The sequence below is a fragment of the Macrosteles quadrilineatus genome, unplaced genomic scaffold, assembly GCF_028750875.1.
Source record: "Macrosteles quadrilineatus isolate MER2022 unplaced genomic scaffold, UCM_ALF_1.0 Scaffold_2__2_contigs__length_208266976, whole genome shotgun sequence".
Classification (NCBI taxonomy): domain Eukaryota; kingdom Metazoa; phylum Arthropoda; class Insecta; order Hemiptera; family Cicadellidae; genus Macrosteles; species Macrosteles quadrilineatus.
The window spans coordinates 207781097-207798458 of NW_026542595.1; the positions used below are offsets into that span (position 1 = coordinate 207781097).

General features: G+C 35.8%; 1 protein-coding gene across 9 annotated transcripts in view; it reads left to right on the forward strand.

The window, feature by feature from the left end:
• Positions 1-793: 793 nt before the first annotated feature.
• Positions 794-17362, forward strand: part of LOC128986728 (dachshund homolog 2-like) — a 193443-nt gene continuing 176874 nt past the window's right edge. For all 9 annotated transcript variants that reach the window (XM_054407225.1, XM_054407229.1, XM_054407227.1 and 6 more), the window contains exon 1: positions 794-2103. In XM_054407225.1, coding sequence (XP_054263200.1) covers positions 1424-2103 — 680 coding nt within the window. In that variant the 5' untranslated portion in view covers positions 794-1423. The remainder of the gene's footprint in view (positions 2104-17362) is intronic.

A 17362-nucleotide genomic window follows, 5' to 3' on the forward strand; every position in this document is an offset into this window, starting at 1 on the left:
GTCATCCTTTGCTGGGTGGTGGTGTGTACTCAAAGTGTCTGGTATGACGCCCTCAATCCCTCAATGTTAAGTATAACACTGTGTTTAAAGTATGGCTGCATCTATGTTTTAATCAAAAACAGATTAAACCAATATATGATTCCGTAGTAGACATAATTTGTACTTTTTATACACACAACCTACTAATGACAAGTGAAATAAAATGAAGCAATGTTGAAGGATATCTTGCAATGAAATATAAAATAAATAAACAAAACAAAAATAAATGAATAAACAAATATAAATAAAATAAATAAATAACTAATATAAAAAAATAATAAAAAATAGGTTAAATAAAAAGAAATTTTATTGTTAATTTTTTATAATTAATTGATTAATTACATGTTTATGAAAGAAGGTTTCGTTTTAACAGGAACTACTAACCATCGAGTTTATCGTAATAAAAACCAATATAAAATCAAAATTTACAGGATTAATATTTTTATAAAAAAGACTAACGATTTATAATTGAAGTTACAGTTACAGAGTTATCAATTATTGCTTATTAATTATTTTGTAGTTAAATATAAGGCCATCAGAAGTAATCGGTTGATGTAGGCCCTGCGCTATACTCTACAAAAATCCAAAGTTGTCGCATGACGACAAAACACTGGTTTAAAAACAAACGTAGCGGTGATAGTATCAGCAATTCTACAAAATTATCACATTTGGACTAAATTGGGTAATATACAAGAAATAAACACAGGCAGGCGAACGCGCAGTAGAAAACACACATCGGCCAATCTGGTATAAGATCTGTCGGGATATTTATTCTCGGGAGCAGCGGCCACCGTAAGTGCACGTTAAAGTGTCATTTGCATATAGATCAACTTTTGTCAAATCGGAGTGGAGAAAAGTAAAATCTAGATCCGAGGAAAAAGGGTTGTTAGCAACACGCCAGCCGGCTTGTGATAAATGCGGCCGGATAGACGCGGTAATAATACGAGAGGAAGAGACGCGGCGAGGAAAGGAGGGAAATGTCGTTGCGATAATTCAAGCCGGGAGGAGAATGGGTTTTATTTCGATGTATAATTCCCAAGAAGGCGTGGCGTCCTCGGACGTACGAGTAAAAAGTTTTTTTCACCACGGAAGGAAGGTGCGGGGCGGGCCAGACGGGAGGTGGGGGGTGGAGAACGGACCAATCGCGTAATAGCTGCGCGCGCACACCTCACCCGCCCCCTGGTGGTGGGGGGACCGGCACAAAAATACGTTTTTATTTATTACACATTCGTGTCCGGCTGGGGAACGACGTCCCGAGCTGTTCCGCGAGTTGTCATTCGAGTGCGAGGATCGGAGGGGGAGACAGATTGAGAATCGCGAGTGTTTTAGTTGTGACTGCGCAGTTCCGCCCCCGTCGGACTGGCATGTGCGTCCGGCTCTTAGAATGAGCATGGAATCCGTGATGGATTCGTCCCCGAGCAACAGCGACCGAAGCAGCAACGTGAGTTCGCCTATCAAGCCGTCGATGACACCGCCGCCGACCAACAACAATCATCCGGAGAGTCCGGCCAACATGAGACCTTCCAGCAACCCGGGGCAGCATCCGGTATCTCAGCAGATGAGTCCTCCGGCGGTCAGCACGCCTAGTAGCATCGTCAGCATGGCCCCGCGTCTGGGCATGGGTCTGCCACCACCGGGTCTGGGACTGCTCAACTCTCTAGGCGGCATGGTCCACCACTCACCCCTGGACTTGATGGCAGTGGCACACCACCACGCACCCCCGCGGTCCTACAACAGTCCGCCGCCGATATCCAGCTCCGACCCGACGGCCAACGAGTGTAAACTGGTGGACTACCGCGGACAGAAGGTCGCAGCCTTCATCATCGGCGGAGACACCATGCTCTGCCTCCCCCAGGCGTTCGAACTTTTCCTGAAGCACCTGGTCGGAGGTCTGCACACCGTCTACACCAAGCTGAAGCGCCTGGACATCGTGCCTCTCGTCTGCAACGTGGAGCAGGTGCGCATCCTGCGAGGCCTGGGTGCCATACAACCAGGAGTCAACCGCTGCAAGCTGCTGTCCTGCAAGGATTTTGATATCCTCTACCGCGACTGCACTACTGCCAGGTAAGTCTGTCTAGGCACTAGCAGTCTGCACGTCCGCGTCGCGCGGTGCCGGTGCCGGTGATAAGTGATAAGACCTAGTGTAGGGCGGAGGACGATAAATAATATGTAACCAAATCCCTAGCGGTTGACCTACTTGATCTATACACATGTGGATTTTAGTGATGGATGGCAGTCTAAAGTTTCTTAGCAGTAGATTTTAGCTACGAAATTTAGGCGTGAATTTAGTTTGTATTAAAACTACGGACAGTTCTAATAATTAGTTTAATTGCATCGTTAAAAGGCATAGAAACAAGAACAACAAAAATTGTCCCACATAAGAACATTATTAGTCTGTAAATTTGTTAAACTGTGGGTCTAGAGTAAACCACATGAGAAGCTTACAAATTAGCATTAATAATATTGCCATTTACCTTTATCAAAAGTATGGGAAACAACAAACATATAACTCCTCGAGCAATAATAAGTAAAGTTGGCGGCCTATATTATGTATAGGTTTAAAACCCTCAGAACATAAAACCAATATCTCTCAAAAAATGTTCTAATAACAAGAAAGTGGCCAACAAAATTAAATAAGCCAAACAATAAAACAAAGAATAAAAAAAAAATTGTTTTCCAGGTATTCGAACAACTAATCTTGTAGGAATCCAAAGAAAAGAAACGCATTCTTGTGAACTACCATTGAAAGTGACCAACAAAATTAAATAAACCAAACGATAAAACAATGAATTAAAATAATAGTTTTTCAGGTATTCAAAAAACTAATCTTGTAGGAATCCAAAGAAAACAAACGCATTCTTGTGAACCACCATTGAAACAATATCCAAAACACAAGAAAAAGCAACACATTGAATTCACAACAAAATAGAACATAACCTAGGTATCCAAAAAATTCCAAATTTGTCAACAAAATGAACAAATAAACATCAACGGACCAATGATAACCAAATAAAGATATAAGTAAACCAAGGTAACATAACAAAATGATACATATACATAGGTATGTCTTTTTTTAGCATGTGTGGTTTTTTGTATGGCAAAAAATGTTGTTTTTGATATTACGTTGTTGTGTTTAGCGGTTAGTAATTTGATTTCCAATGGTTGAAACTAATTGGAACTCTTGACAAAACTTAACTCATTAAATTCACATAAGTTTAAAAGTAGAAAGCATAGCCTAAGTACATGAAAAATCCAAAATCGACCACCACCAAAGTGAACAAATAAACATCAAATTAGTGGTTGAAGAAACCCTCCAAATCTGTAGGGTCAGATAGTTTAACCACAGGTCGGGTAACCGGATCCCCTAGCCTAACCTCCCCCGCATTAACTGCAGTTGTCAAAACTGCCCCTCGCCACTGAAAACCCTTTTAATTACGGCCTATTTGTCCGATTGGGCCTAGCCTCCCTTGTGATTTAGTGGAAGGTCGCCTCTTTCTAAGAGATGTACCCTATAATTACCCGGAGAATATGGACTGATTGGAGATTTTGAGTGGTTGTCATCGGTTTTGAGTTAAAGATGCTGAATTTAACAAATGTGTTTTTCAATCCTGTTCCTTTTCTCTATTTTGAATTTAGAACATGTAGGCCTAATTCGTATTTTCACTACTATATTAGCCTACACAGGCGCTAACACCGTTTTGGGGATGAATACTCTCTTTAGACACCCGAGATGGTACAAGCCTTAAGGCTATTCTAATAATTTCGTTGTATCAGTGACTTACATAATTGCCTAATTTCTTTATACAGTAATCGGTTGCTGAAACATTACAATTCATTAACACTGAGTTTATCGGAGTTGCTATGTACTGTAACAATCCAAGTTCCGTAATTGAATGAATTGAATAATGTTTAAGTTGCTATTACATTATCAAAGGTATAGGCCTATAATGAAACTTTAATTTATGACTTCATGCTTTGTGCATACAACATTTTTTCGACCGGCATTTACGTAAAAAGTTATAATTTTATGTCAAGAAAATGTAACATAGAAAACCCATAAGAAAATTATATTTACAAATTCGTTTTCTTAGAACAGGGAATAAAAAATACCTAAATAATGCAATCTGTTTTTATTAAAATTGTAGTCATATCATGAAATGTTTGTATGGTTTTCACTATTAATTCACAAGAAATAACGAGCAATACACGCGAAAGCAATTATTCCCTTTTGTACCAGTTACAAGAACAACTAACAAGTTACAACGTACAAAGATATTTTGTATCGTACACCGGGAAAATGTAAATAAATAGATGTGTTGCCTACATCATTTACACGTTATACAAATATAATGGGTATGGGATATTCCTGTTTGTATATCTTAGTATATCGATCTCTTTTTAAATAATTCTACAGTATAACATAACCATCCTGGTTTAGTTACGGCTTGAAAAAAAGAAAGGATAAGCTATGAAAACAAGGAAAAATAAAAAAAACAATGATGAAAAACGGGAGCACCAATCGAGGTCTTAAAACGAGTTCGAGATAGTTTTTACTTCATAAAACTAATTAAATTACAAGTTAGTAGGATAGTGTAAACACATGAATAACAAACAAAAATTCTTACAAGATGAATCTAAATAAAACTTATACAATTCCTGCTTTGGATGTAGGCTAAGTGAATATTTCACTGACATCCAAAAAGTTACACGAAAAATAGGTGCGAGTGTATTTAAAATACAGATCCTAGAGTCGTTTAGATAAAGCCTAAACACCGGCATAAAAGCACAATAATAGTTATAGGCCTACTATAGAATGGTCTAATTCCTTCAACCTTATTCCCTGTGTCCAGAGAGTACTGCGACCAGCATAATGATGCGTCCTTGTAGAATGTGGCGAATCGCACCCAGATACAGTCATTGTAGACGGTGTCCCTCAGGGATCTGTTTTAGGACCCATACTGTTTCATACGGCTTTCCTAATATTCCATCGTAAACAGCTCGATTTTAAATTGATAGGTAGCTTTCAAAATTTGTATTTCTAGTTGTCTAGTTTTTTCTTTAAATTAACAAGAATCAGGGGTTTACAAAAACTACGAGTAGGCCTATGTTGTGGATGAAATGCTAGATTTATATTTTGTGTAAAGTAGGGTTACAATACAGCTTATTAATTTGAGTAATAAAGAACTTAAAATTTATAGGAAAGATTGTACTTATAATTATGCAAATTACTATGTCCCAGGGTAAATAAAAAATATCTGGTTATAGCTTTTCATACATTATTTTATTAGGCCTATAGCATAAATACATTTACGTTAACTTTCAAATTTATTTTTGTTGAGTTATTTTTTTATATATAAATGCTCTATTATTTTGTAAGCCAAAACGTAAATAGAAATCTTAAAATACTCAGGAATATTTTACAATTATTTGGTCCAACGTAAACATTGTTGTTTAATATACGATCTTAACACCATCTTACGGCTTCGTACGATTTTAACATAGACAAAGATATGGGAATGAATAACGTACAGCGTAGGTAATAAATAATTACTATACAAAAAGTCAAATCACTTCAGATACAAAATATTTACGGTTGGACCAAATTAGAATTGTTACAGATAAATTAAATCTAACAAAAATGCAGTCATGAATAATACTTCCCAAAAAACAAACCAACAACGAATGTTGTAATAATTTACAAAGTGTGTAGATTTTCACGCGTTTCTGCTCCCTCTACTGCTTTTCCAAAACCATATTTTAAAATCCCTTTAGAATTTCTCGCAATTCCACGAGCAACAAACTTTGCCAAGGTAGTAAAGAAAGCGTAACAATGAAATCAGTTAGCGCAACAAGCAGGGTGGCAATGTCGGGATTAGAACAGCTAACAGCAGCATTAGCATATATAGCGACCCCTAGGGAACTCCGGCTAAGATTAGGGACTCTTGTGTTTTTAATATGGCTGTATTGATCCGAGCAGTCATCTCTTGCATGCTGTTTCACTCCCTGAGTGTTTCAAAATGTCTTTGTAACTTGGAAAATTAACATTAATGTTAACGTTAAATGCTACGGTTGGGTTGGATTATTGTGCTTTAAAATATTATCTTTCGTTTCATACCTTGTTTTAGTAAACTTCTAATCACCTTTGAAATTGCACTTTGTTAAGTGTACGCTGTTATTGTATTGATCTGTTTATTCTTATGACGATTGGTAAACATGTTTGTAGTTTCACGATTTTAAAGCCTTTGGTTCCCGGAAGCACAAAAAACATATGTCCCAGAAGCCACGTTGATGGAGATGGTAAATGATGCTCAGATTGGTTATACATACAAGGCTTTTTCGAGATAGTACTTTATTATAATTTTATACAAGCAACACCCATTTCCAACAACAGCTAAATACATAGATTCAAATTGAAAGCAGTCAAACCTAAATACAAAACTGAACACGATTAGCCTGTGGAAAATACATTACGAGAGCGCCGCGCCGATGGGCCAAAACGAACCGAAACCCGATTGATTTTCTTTTCTATTTGGACAGCAGCGGCTCGGGCAGACTTTGTTTTGCCCAAATACGATTGAACTCGCAGTTTTTTGCCCTCCCTTATTATTTTCGCGATGATTTATGCCTTGCCCACGTTAAGGTTCGCCAGGTCAGGTAGGCTAGATCGCTCCGTCGACTCGCATCAATCTGATATTCCACATCTGTCGGTAGAAATATCCACAGAGGGATACTCTATCTGGGGATTTGATTAATTTTGAATTCTTCAAATTTAGTTTTGTTGATTTGTTTACTCATTACTATGAAAGAAGTTAAGTAGATTGTGATAATATTTTTACTTTTCCAATGTCCAATGGTACATTTGCAAGATGTAATTTGTAGTGGCACCAAAATAGGAATAATATATTTTACTGGTGTTAAATAGCAATTAGTGAAAACAAAGAAATTCGGAAATAAAGACGTGTTACATGTAGACATTGTGATCATAGACTTACTATATTTAGTCCGTTGTTTTCACAGAAAATTTCAAACTGATAAATATTCAAGTCTATGTGTGCGAAAGTTTAGTGTATTACTCTGATTTTTAAACTTAATTCTTTGGATTTTCATCTGGGATCTATACTTAAATAAGTCTTATGTGTTTCAAATTTGAAACTATTTATCTTTCCTCATAAATAAATTCCTGAAAGATTTGTTTGGATCGTCCTTTTTTCTAGAAGAGTGAAGACGGGGTATTCAAAGTCCTTGCGAGTGAAAAGTTTGATCATTGCAAATTAGAATTGAGCACATTACTTAACGTGGGTTGTATTACTATCAAAGTACTAGATTCTTAGATCCATACTATTCTTTACACAAAAAATAGTCGAATAATGGCGGCAGTCGTCCCAAAGAGCTTTCAAGAGCTGAACAAATTTCTCTCCTGCTGACAATCGGCGGGCGTGAAACACGATGGCATCTGTCTCCAAAAAACACCAAACACTCTTTGTTCTGGGCCGAAACCAAACTTTGCACTGCTACCCTTAATCTCAAAAATCCCTTTAGCACGGGCCAGGTCCTCTTTAGTGCTTCCGCGCTGCCGACCAGATAAGTGCCCTTGTAAGCGACACATTTTGCGACACTTTTCTAGCCTCCGGATTACTTACAGGATGGATGGGGTTTTTTGTACCGACCTTTTGTGCGAGTTGCTACCGCCTTCTTCACGTTCTCTGAGCCGGTTGCGCATCAGAATAGCTTTCAGAAGCATAGGTGCCGTCGGCTGTTCTAGGAATGTTTTTTTTTGTTTTTGATGGGGTGCCTTATAATACTTTAGCGAAAAATAGTTTGGAATTAAACTGGATTTTGATTGGACATTTCTAAAAGGTACTTCAGCTTCTTGAACGAATTAAAATTCGTACATTGCTTGATATTTTTTTTTATAATTTTGTCGACTGTTTTTGTCTATTAGGATAGTCGTGTATTGGTATTACATGGCAAAATTGGATCTCTGTTAAAACCAAAAGAATACAAGTTAACGCGTTTCAAACAATTCTGAACCCCATTCCGAGATATTAGTGCACCAATAACCTTTCATAGGGTAAATTAAAAGAATACCTTTATGTTAGACGGATGAATGTGATATCCATGAGTATTTTGTCCTACTAGTTCAACTACATGGTAAAATGGCAAATTTATTAATATTTAACTTGGTAAATTGAATAACCTTTTGCATTTTCAAGTCTAAAATGGTTACAAAATGGCAAAAAATGTAATTTTTATTAAAAAATCCTTACCAACACTTCTAAGTAACACTTCTCTAAGTGAAATACCTTAAACTGTACGGATTAACACAAGTATAAATTATTTACGTGAATGCATAAAGAACAAACATTGCCAGGCAATAAACCTTTGGCTGTCATAGAACCTTTAACAATACAACATCTTCATATGGAAACAAATAATGGATGGATTAAAAGAAACAACTCACAAACCAGTCTTTGTAAAGTTGCAATATAACACTCCATCCATACCATAATATACAGGGTGTCTCAGAGGCGAGATGAGTTCAAATATTCATCGCGGAGTCGACCACTACAAACCGTCCTGGTGAATTTTTAATCACCCGCGGAGAAGTCCATTTCGACTTAACCACCCTTTGAATTAGGATTAGGCGAGATGTGAATCGTTGTGCAGACTCTATGAAACTTAAAGTAGCTTCGAGTCCGGTTTGATGTGGCAATTTAACGTGTAAAAGGGTTGCAAAAGGGAAAATGGGAAACAGTATAGCCTATTGAGATTTTCTTTCGGTAAAAAGTTAAAATATGGGTTTTGTTGTTTTTTAAATATTAATTTTGTAATGTAAACCACTAGGAGATATTTGTAGTTGGATTGATTCCATTTTACAACAGTGTAAACACTATGAATGGTTCAGGATATTATTACAATTATTTAAAATTAAAATTAGGACACTACTAAGCCTTCAACCCAAAATGATTCTCTATGGGTGTGGAATGAAGTAAGATAACGATAATGTTTTATGAATACTTTAGACGAAAATGTAATATTTCACAATAGTTTTATTATAATGCTCTGTTTAAGATTTACAGCCAATTTTCATAGTAGGTCCTGATTTAAAACTTTTATAAATTGCCATACAGACTCGTCCACTCAAATACATTTACGATATTACTTACAAACTATTACATCAAATGCCCTATTACAAACTAAGCAAATTGCCAAGTTTCGACATTTCGCAAACCACCTCCGAGCGGCTTCAGGCCAGCACGCTGAGCCGATTCTCATTTTTCATCTTCGGCGGGGGACGACCGGTCCCAAATGGACGACGGAATTAATTAAACATCTCAACAGGAATATCTTAATTTGGAATCGTCGCATAAAGTCGCAGCGAACTTTCGGAATTGTTCTCAGCAGTTTATGGCCTGGACGTGGAAGGCCGCTGGTCCTGTAATCTTTGGAATAACGGGTTTACTTGCAACCGTGTCCTTCCCGAATTTTTATATTAGCTTGTCCTAAAATGGTGAATCCAATTTGGAAATTTCCTTTCATGCCAGGACCTTAACAAATTTTAAAGCATTTATGACAAGGATTTTAGTACGCAACTAAATATAATGTAGGTGGTGGTTATTTTTTTTTTAGTTTGGCAATTTTAGGATTAACGTTGTTTACTTTTGGTATCAAATGTTTAGTTTTCCATCAATTTTTGTAGTTAAAATACGCTATGAAATACGGTAGCTATTGAAAGTAATTTTCCCAACATAACCAATAAATTCTTACATAAACAAGATACAATAGTGTTTCTTTACTTCTACAAAAACTCCTACAGCATTTCATGTATCAGTGTCCTTAGCGGTTCACGAAACTAACTACGTCATATCATACTGTGATCGACATTTATAACTTTATATATTGTATGTGTGAATTATATGAATAAAAACTTACAAAATGTAGTTTAATTACATACGGTTTGTGCTTTATTCCTACATTCGCATTGTTTTATCAATATAGAATATTGATACGGCAAAACAACATAGTGATACAGTTACAGAATGTAATAAACTAAGAACGGACGACGCACACCACATAGAGGTGTAACAGTGTTAACTCGACGTTGACTCACTGACTAGATTACGTAGACGTAATGTATCTGAGTTTCCACACAATGATACATAAACGTTTATTGACCAGTTTCCCTAATTGATCAATTATCTCGTGAGCAATCCGCGTCGAAGGATAGTCTCGTTTCTCACATTTTTCCGTTTCCTTCTATTGTGTTTGGGGTGAAAGTCTTGATATTAGTCATGAATATGAAAAACTGGTGGTGAATCGTATTACAAACCACGTAAATTGAACAAAAAATGAAAACAAGATCACACGTTGAGGGTAGAAAGATCATTTTAAAGGTTTTTTAGATTTGAATCTTTGTAGAATTTGAGTTGCCTATTATTATAATTATTACTTATGTTGAATTTGAGAATTTTTCTATTAGAAATTCCCCAGGACCAATAAGGTGCATTTGATCAAAACACTATTTTTGGTTACACAACAAAACAATCTCGGTAAAATATCCTAATACAAAGGCGCCGTCCCTAAAGCCGTGTACCATTCTTCAGACTTTTCTCTCACAAAGGAATTAAACGGAAGCTAAAGAGCATTACCCTTATCTTTCTTATCTCCCTCGCACGCAGTCGAGTTCGCAAAACAAATGGCAAGAACATTGACGGGAAATGATGTACCATTAATACAGCCAGCATGACTTGTTGACTGTAATAATTATTTGCTGACACAGTCGCCTCACAACCTTCTTCTGGTATCTCCGACGATCTGAACTGGCTGCCTAATTACTTTCCATACTTACTGCCACATTAGTGTCTCTGCCAGCACGAGAGGAATTAATTCACAGTCCGCCTTGGGCTCGCAATTTCCCGCGTTCGCGTTCGGTGTTACAATAAACGCGGGCCTTGGACATAATCGGCGTTCCCCAAGGATGCATATTGGGGCCGTTATTGTTCGCATGCGCCGCAGACTTCTGTTCTACCGTTTATTATCGCTCGTTTTATTTGTAATAAATCATCCTCGGCCGAACGTTATATTATTATGCACGTTGTAATTATAGCCGGTTGTTACGAGTTTTGGAATTACCTACGAGTGCCTACTACGTGTAATTTTGACCGGATCGTAAAATTAACAGTTTTTCGTCTTCGGACAAAGCCTGTTCTGAATGTTATGTGTTGTGTGGTTAGGGGAAAAGATGATAACAAAATGTGTATTAGCGGGATTTAATTCTAGTAGAACCATGATGGCAAATACCATAAGGTCGACGTTAAATCCGAAGATTGTACAACACACATCCCTACACTTATTTGTGTCAAGGAATCGAGTAGAGTTTTAAAAATATTTGTGCTGATAAGCAAATGAACTTAAGGTTACTAGTTGGGGGGTTTTAACACAGTGGAATATTGTTGAGAAATCCTTAAAAGTAATAAACAATGGGCATTTATCAATTTCAGATTTATTTATTTTTTGTGTCAAAGAATTATGTTTCAATTTGATGAAATGTTCATTTTTGATAACGAATACTTTAATGAATAACTTGTTTCAGCACGGTAATGCTGGGAAATATTTCATTTATCGAAAACTAACCCTTTTTCTTGATAAATTTCCTATAATTACTCTTTGCTGTAGGTTTGTCTCAAACAAAACAATAGTAGGATTGTCCGAATAAAGAATTCCACCCATTAAAATTCAAATGCCACCTTTGATTATTACAGGCTAGGCCAGCCCGTGATTAGAAGCTGTTAGGTACGAACGCGACCATATCAAAGGGCTACATCGCATAGCCCTAGGCCCTAGGACCACGCGAACACCGCCATCTTGGATCAGACACCCTGGCTGAGGGGAGACCATTACATTATGTATGAGCACCAACGGACAAAAAACGACAGCCGATGACAGACGTGCTATATTACATGTCCACGCTGGGGAAACGTCCAAGTTTTAACAGACTTGTCAAAATATCGACAAAAAATTGAATATTTGACGATTTTCAGTGATAAGACAGTTATAATAATCGGTGGGTAGTATTTGTTTCATGCGGGGGTTCTAAGGTATCAAGCTCACATTATAAACTTTATCCCATTACACACTTTTCTCTTTCACTTTTCATTAAAATGAAAATGAAACACATTACTAAGTACATTTATGTGTGTTTCAACATACTCACGTGTTATATATTAATGTAGCCTATATTGTATTGGTTTACACGATACGGCATAGGACATTCTTAACATATTTACAATAGTAAATGTCGTGAAGTATGAGGTATTAAATAAATAAAACATCAATAACTGGGCGTGAAAGGAGAAAATAAATAAAAAGTAAAATAACAGGTTATAAGAATGAAGGAATATAATAACTTGATGTGCATAAAATATACAAAAACATCACGATTCAAACATCTAGCACTTTAAAAAAATTACAACTGACTGCTATCGTGGATAAATGTCTATAGCTATACAAACGATAATTATTCTTTAAAGCACAAATGGACCACATTATAAGATTGCACCCGTACAGTTCTCCACTCAATTATTGAATGACCCGTTTTTAACGAAAGGTGATTCCTCTACCTTTTTCAAATGAATTAAACTCACAGTCCATTCCATTTTACCACCCTTCTCAGTATAAACTCGGCCAATCTAAAGCCCCAAATTACAATCCCCAAACGTTGAACCCTTTGGCAATTCCCAAATTAGCACCCCTGTAAGAGATAGGACACAATTTTCATTTTAGGGAATCGCGATAAAATCGGATAATAGGTCGGGGCAGTTTTGAGTTATCTTGGGTGTGTGGTAATTTGAGCGGCTCTTCGTGTCATTTAATTATCCAGTTGTTAATTATAATTGGTGTCCGTCTCTTCGTTAGCGGGGTTATTATTTAGTCTTGTCGCCACCTTCTATTTTTCATACTGGACCCCGAGGTGCCATTCGTTTATCCTGTCACTCGGGAAATTACATTGAGTTGATTGTGTTGAAAAGTATTCACGTAAAGCGCTCATTCTCGCACTAAGTAGAGCAGTGGACATATTTGGAAGTGTGTAAATGAATATAGTTTGACGTGACCAATAGGTTTTATTTGAATTTCGGTAAACGATGGATGTGAAACAAACACTTCTGAGTAGAAAGATTAAATTATAAAGAAATAAATAAAACGTGTTTTAAAATAACTATAGATACAGGCAAATATTGAATAGTACGCGCAATCTTATAGTGTATCTGTACAAGTGAACCCTATGTATATAGTAACTTCATCAAAATCTAAATAATAATTGTTAATGCTACAAAAATGCACGTTGACACAAACAAGGTACTGTAAATACACAAGTTGAATTATTGTAATAATAAGTTACAACGTGTTTTGTTAGTATTGATGTCAGAGTATCAATCAATTAGTTGTGGGTAGTAATTAATCAAAGTAATTCATTGGATAATGTGCAAGATGGCTTCAACACTAAATATATCATTTACCAAAAAAATGTATTAGTACCTGCATATCGGTTACTTTATCAACTTGTATCAGGTAAAACGGTAAAGGGGAAATTCAAGAAACTAACAAAAAGCTCCTACATAGCGTCGTTTAATTTTAACGAGCATGATAAAATCTTACCAATAATCTTAAACACTGTTATTAAAAATGAGTAAATCTAACATAATCAAATCAAAGTAGATAAGTTTAAGTAATGTAAGTATTGCACGAAATCTGATAATGTTGACGTATTGCACGGAATTAGAAGGGAAACGATGTTGAAGGTTTACGATAAGTTAAAAACATTTAAGGTATTCGTGTAAAAATGTATGCGTTTCTTGGAAATGGATTTTGGTTATGTAATACACATTGTATTTATTTTCTAAGTCTACGGTATAAAATGAAATTATAAAGTTATTCTGTGAGTTAAATACCCTTAAAATTGTAATTAATATAATGTAACTTTAAACGCAATATCCTCTTAACATGTACTTAGAATTAAAAAGGTCACACAAAAGATAACCTTTTCTTAACTTATCAATATTTTGATATCCCAATTATAAACGACACATTTCAGACAACAAAAAATGAAAACACATAAAAGAGTAAAAAATCAACAGTGTATGTAAAAGAAAATTATCAATAAAAAAAAAATAAAAATGCCCTAAAACAGGAGGATTTCTGGTTTAAACTTAACAGAAGAAAAAAAGTTCAGGTGGAAAAAGGTAATAAATGGCCCAAAAACAAAGCAATAAGTCAAGTATATGACAAATAAAGACAAAACTTACAAACAAATAATAAAATAAAACAAAAACAAAACAGAACACACAGTATTATAAATACCAAACACAAAGGCATATTTAAAACAACGACACTGGATATAGGCTAGCAGCATTAGTAGTTCAAATAAACTACAAATAAAAAAAAAACAACCAACAACATACTTACAACCGTAACACAACACAGGCAATTTAACATCTGGACATATGCTAAAAGACAACAGTAAAAAAGATTTTAAGTCCTCAGAAATGTCACAAATCTGTATGATAATAACTGACTATAGAAATTAAAGTAATGAAAACTGCACATAAACAAACAATAAAATAACCAAACACAATACAAAAATATAAAACAATGCAACTAAACAAATAGTAAAACACAACATTTGAAGAAGCTGCATATAAACACAGTTGCATCAATCAAACTGTACACGCACAAACATATTTACACAAAAACAAAAAAAAAACACAACAATAAAACAGAACAGTGACTGGCAAACGACACAAAACAAAGTGACAATAAATGGAACATTTGGAAGACGGAAGTCTAACAGGTGGGGGGAGGGCAATTGTCTTTAAGCTCAACAGTTACAGTAGCAACAGGTCTGTCTGTGACTGCGCGTTGAAGTTGGAATGGATTTGTCTGATTGCGGCAGTGCAGCTCCGACTGTTAGGGGCGGCGGAGCTTCCCCGTGCGGCGTCATCCCCCAAAACACGCGGCGCTCAAACTTTTACTCCCTTCGATTTTGGGTTTTTCGTTTCTATTTGTTGTTTATTTTGTTGAATTTGGTTAGCTTTTATCTTTTTTAAATAGCCACACGATTGGTCTAGTGGGGTTATAAGTGGTTTTAGCTATGTTGGGGTTAAATAGGTGTAAGGGTGGTTCTGAAAAAATAATGATGATATGTATTGGAGAACTCCATACCTATAAAACAATAGATCAATCTGTTCTATGACAGATGTTTTGAGATTTGGAAATATATATTTTTTTAATTTGTTACTTAATGTTAGAGTATCTCAATTTTGTTTATTTTATCGGTTCTAAATTAGAATACGTTATTCCAATCATCGTCAATTACCTCTGTAGTTAATCGTCAGTAGAAATTATTACAATTTTGATTTTCCAACTTAAGTACTACAGTGTATTCAAATGAATAACAGTTAAGAAATTTTAATAAGAATCCTATGCTATATTGCTTTTTCTCAAAGTTTACTCAAACAAACACTAAATAAACATTTCGTGTTTTTTAATCTCCTCAGTTCCTCTCGCCATGAAGACATAACATAAGTGATTTGCATTAATCCCCAAACTTGTCCGTATGGGACAACTTCATGTCACAGTCTGAAGGCCTAATGGCTTCACAGCTTACTCCCGCCATTGTCCAAGTTTACAAGTTACACAAGGAAACCCACTAAGTCCTCCAAGTTGACCGACTCAAGTCGGACTTGCTGGAACAATGGAACTTAATCCGTTTACCCACCAGAGTGCCTCCAGACTCCAGCGTTAGTCTTTGATGATGTTGGAACTTTGGATGATTAAAGGATCTGCATTGGTTATTTGTGGGTGTGTGTGTGGTGTTGGGTTGACGTATATTTTTGATTGAAATTGAATTGAAGTATACTGTAAACTCTTCACAATCCGGGTTTGGAGGTAAAAGCTGTGTAGTTTCGTTTCTGTGTGAATATTTGCGAAAAAAGAAAAGATGAACTAACAATTTGACATTTTGGTCTACCCCTCCCCCCCCCCCAAAAAAAAAAAAAAAAAAACAACTGGGAGTTTTGACAGTTTTTTATAGTAAAACATTTCATTTTCATCCATACGAAGTGCTCTGGCGTGGACAGTAAAAAATGCATTTCATTATGTGAGAACACAAACTTTTCATCGTAACAAACATCCCTAAATTCCTGTCAATGAGTTCATCATTGAGCTCACAAACAAATTTGACTCATTAAACTATTCTGCATTAGGGGAAACATTGTACAATAGACTTGCGAAAGAAAAGCCAACACAAACACCAACAAATGAACAGAGTCGATTCAAAATCAATTCAATTCACCCGATTCAATCTCAGAATCGTAGAACTTAAAAGTATCCCATATGAAATTCCATTAGCCGACAAAACCAGGTTGCGCACAACGTGGAACAATAGCCATTCCTTGTTGAAATTGCCGAGCCAGTGTAAATACTGGACAGCTAATCATATTATGCATATTATAAGGGGCAAACAGCAATAACGGGGGACAATGTGGCCGAACTAATAGCTCTATTAATTAGTGCACAGTTTTGCGTCAGGTGGTGACAACGACAACGATTGTGGATATAAAGTGGATATATGAGACCGCGTGTAGCCCGCATCTGTGACATGGTCTGTGCAGTATATGCAGTCTTGTGGTCATAAGGTACAACGTTCATAGGGAACTAGCATGCTCGATAAATAGGCTACAGAGTTTGATAAGGGGATAGTCCATACGATGGGAGTGGATAAGTAAAATGTATATAGAGAGCTTGATCAGTGGCAAGGCTCATTTAGTTATCAAAACATTATCATACTGAACTATCAATGTCGATAAGTAAATACATCATACCTATCGTATTTGATAAGGTAAATAGCACAACGGTCGCAAGGAACTATCAAGTCACCAAAAATAGTTTATATATAGAATTTTTATTTAATAAATATAATACACAACTCAGTAAAGATTTTCGCACAACTAGCGATGGCACATAAATGAGTAAATCACGTCCTTAATGTGTTGTACAATTTACCGTTGTAACCTAAAATTGTCAAATATCCCATCTTTTAAAGTTTTTTGTCAACTGATATAGAGGATGTAATATATTTATAATGACCAATTCAGTCCTATGAAACATTTCATAAAGAAAAAAACTTCGAAAACCCTGGTCTAGTTACATATTTTAAATTATTTAATGAGAATATAAACAGTTTAAACTTTTAATTAGATAATCATTTATGCATTTTAAACATGTTTACCACAGAATAAAACAATTGTAAAACATCTTATTCATG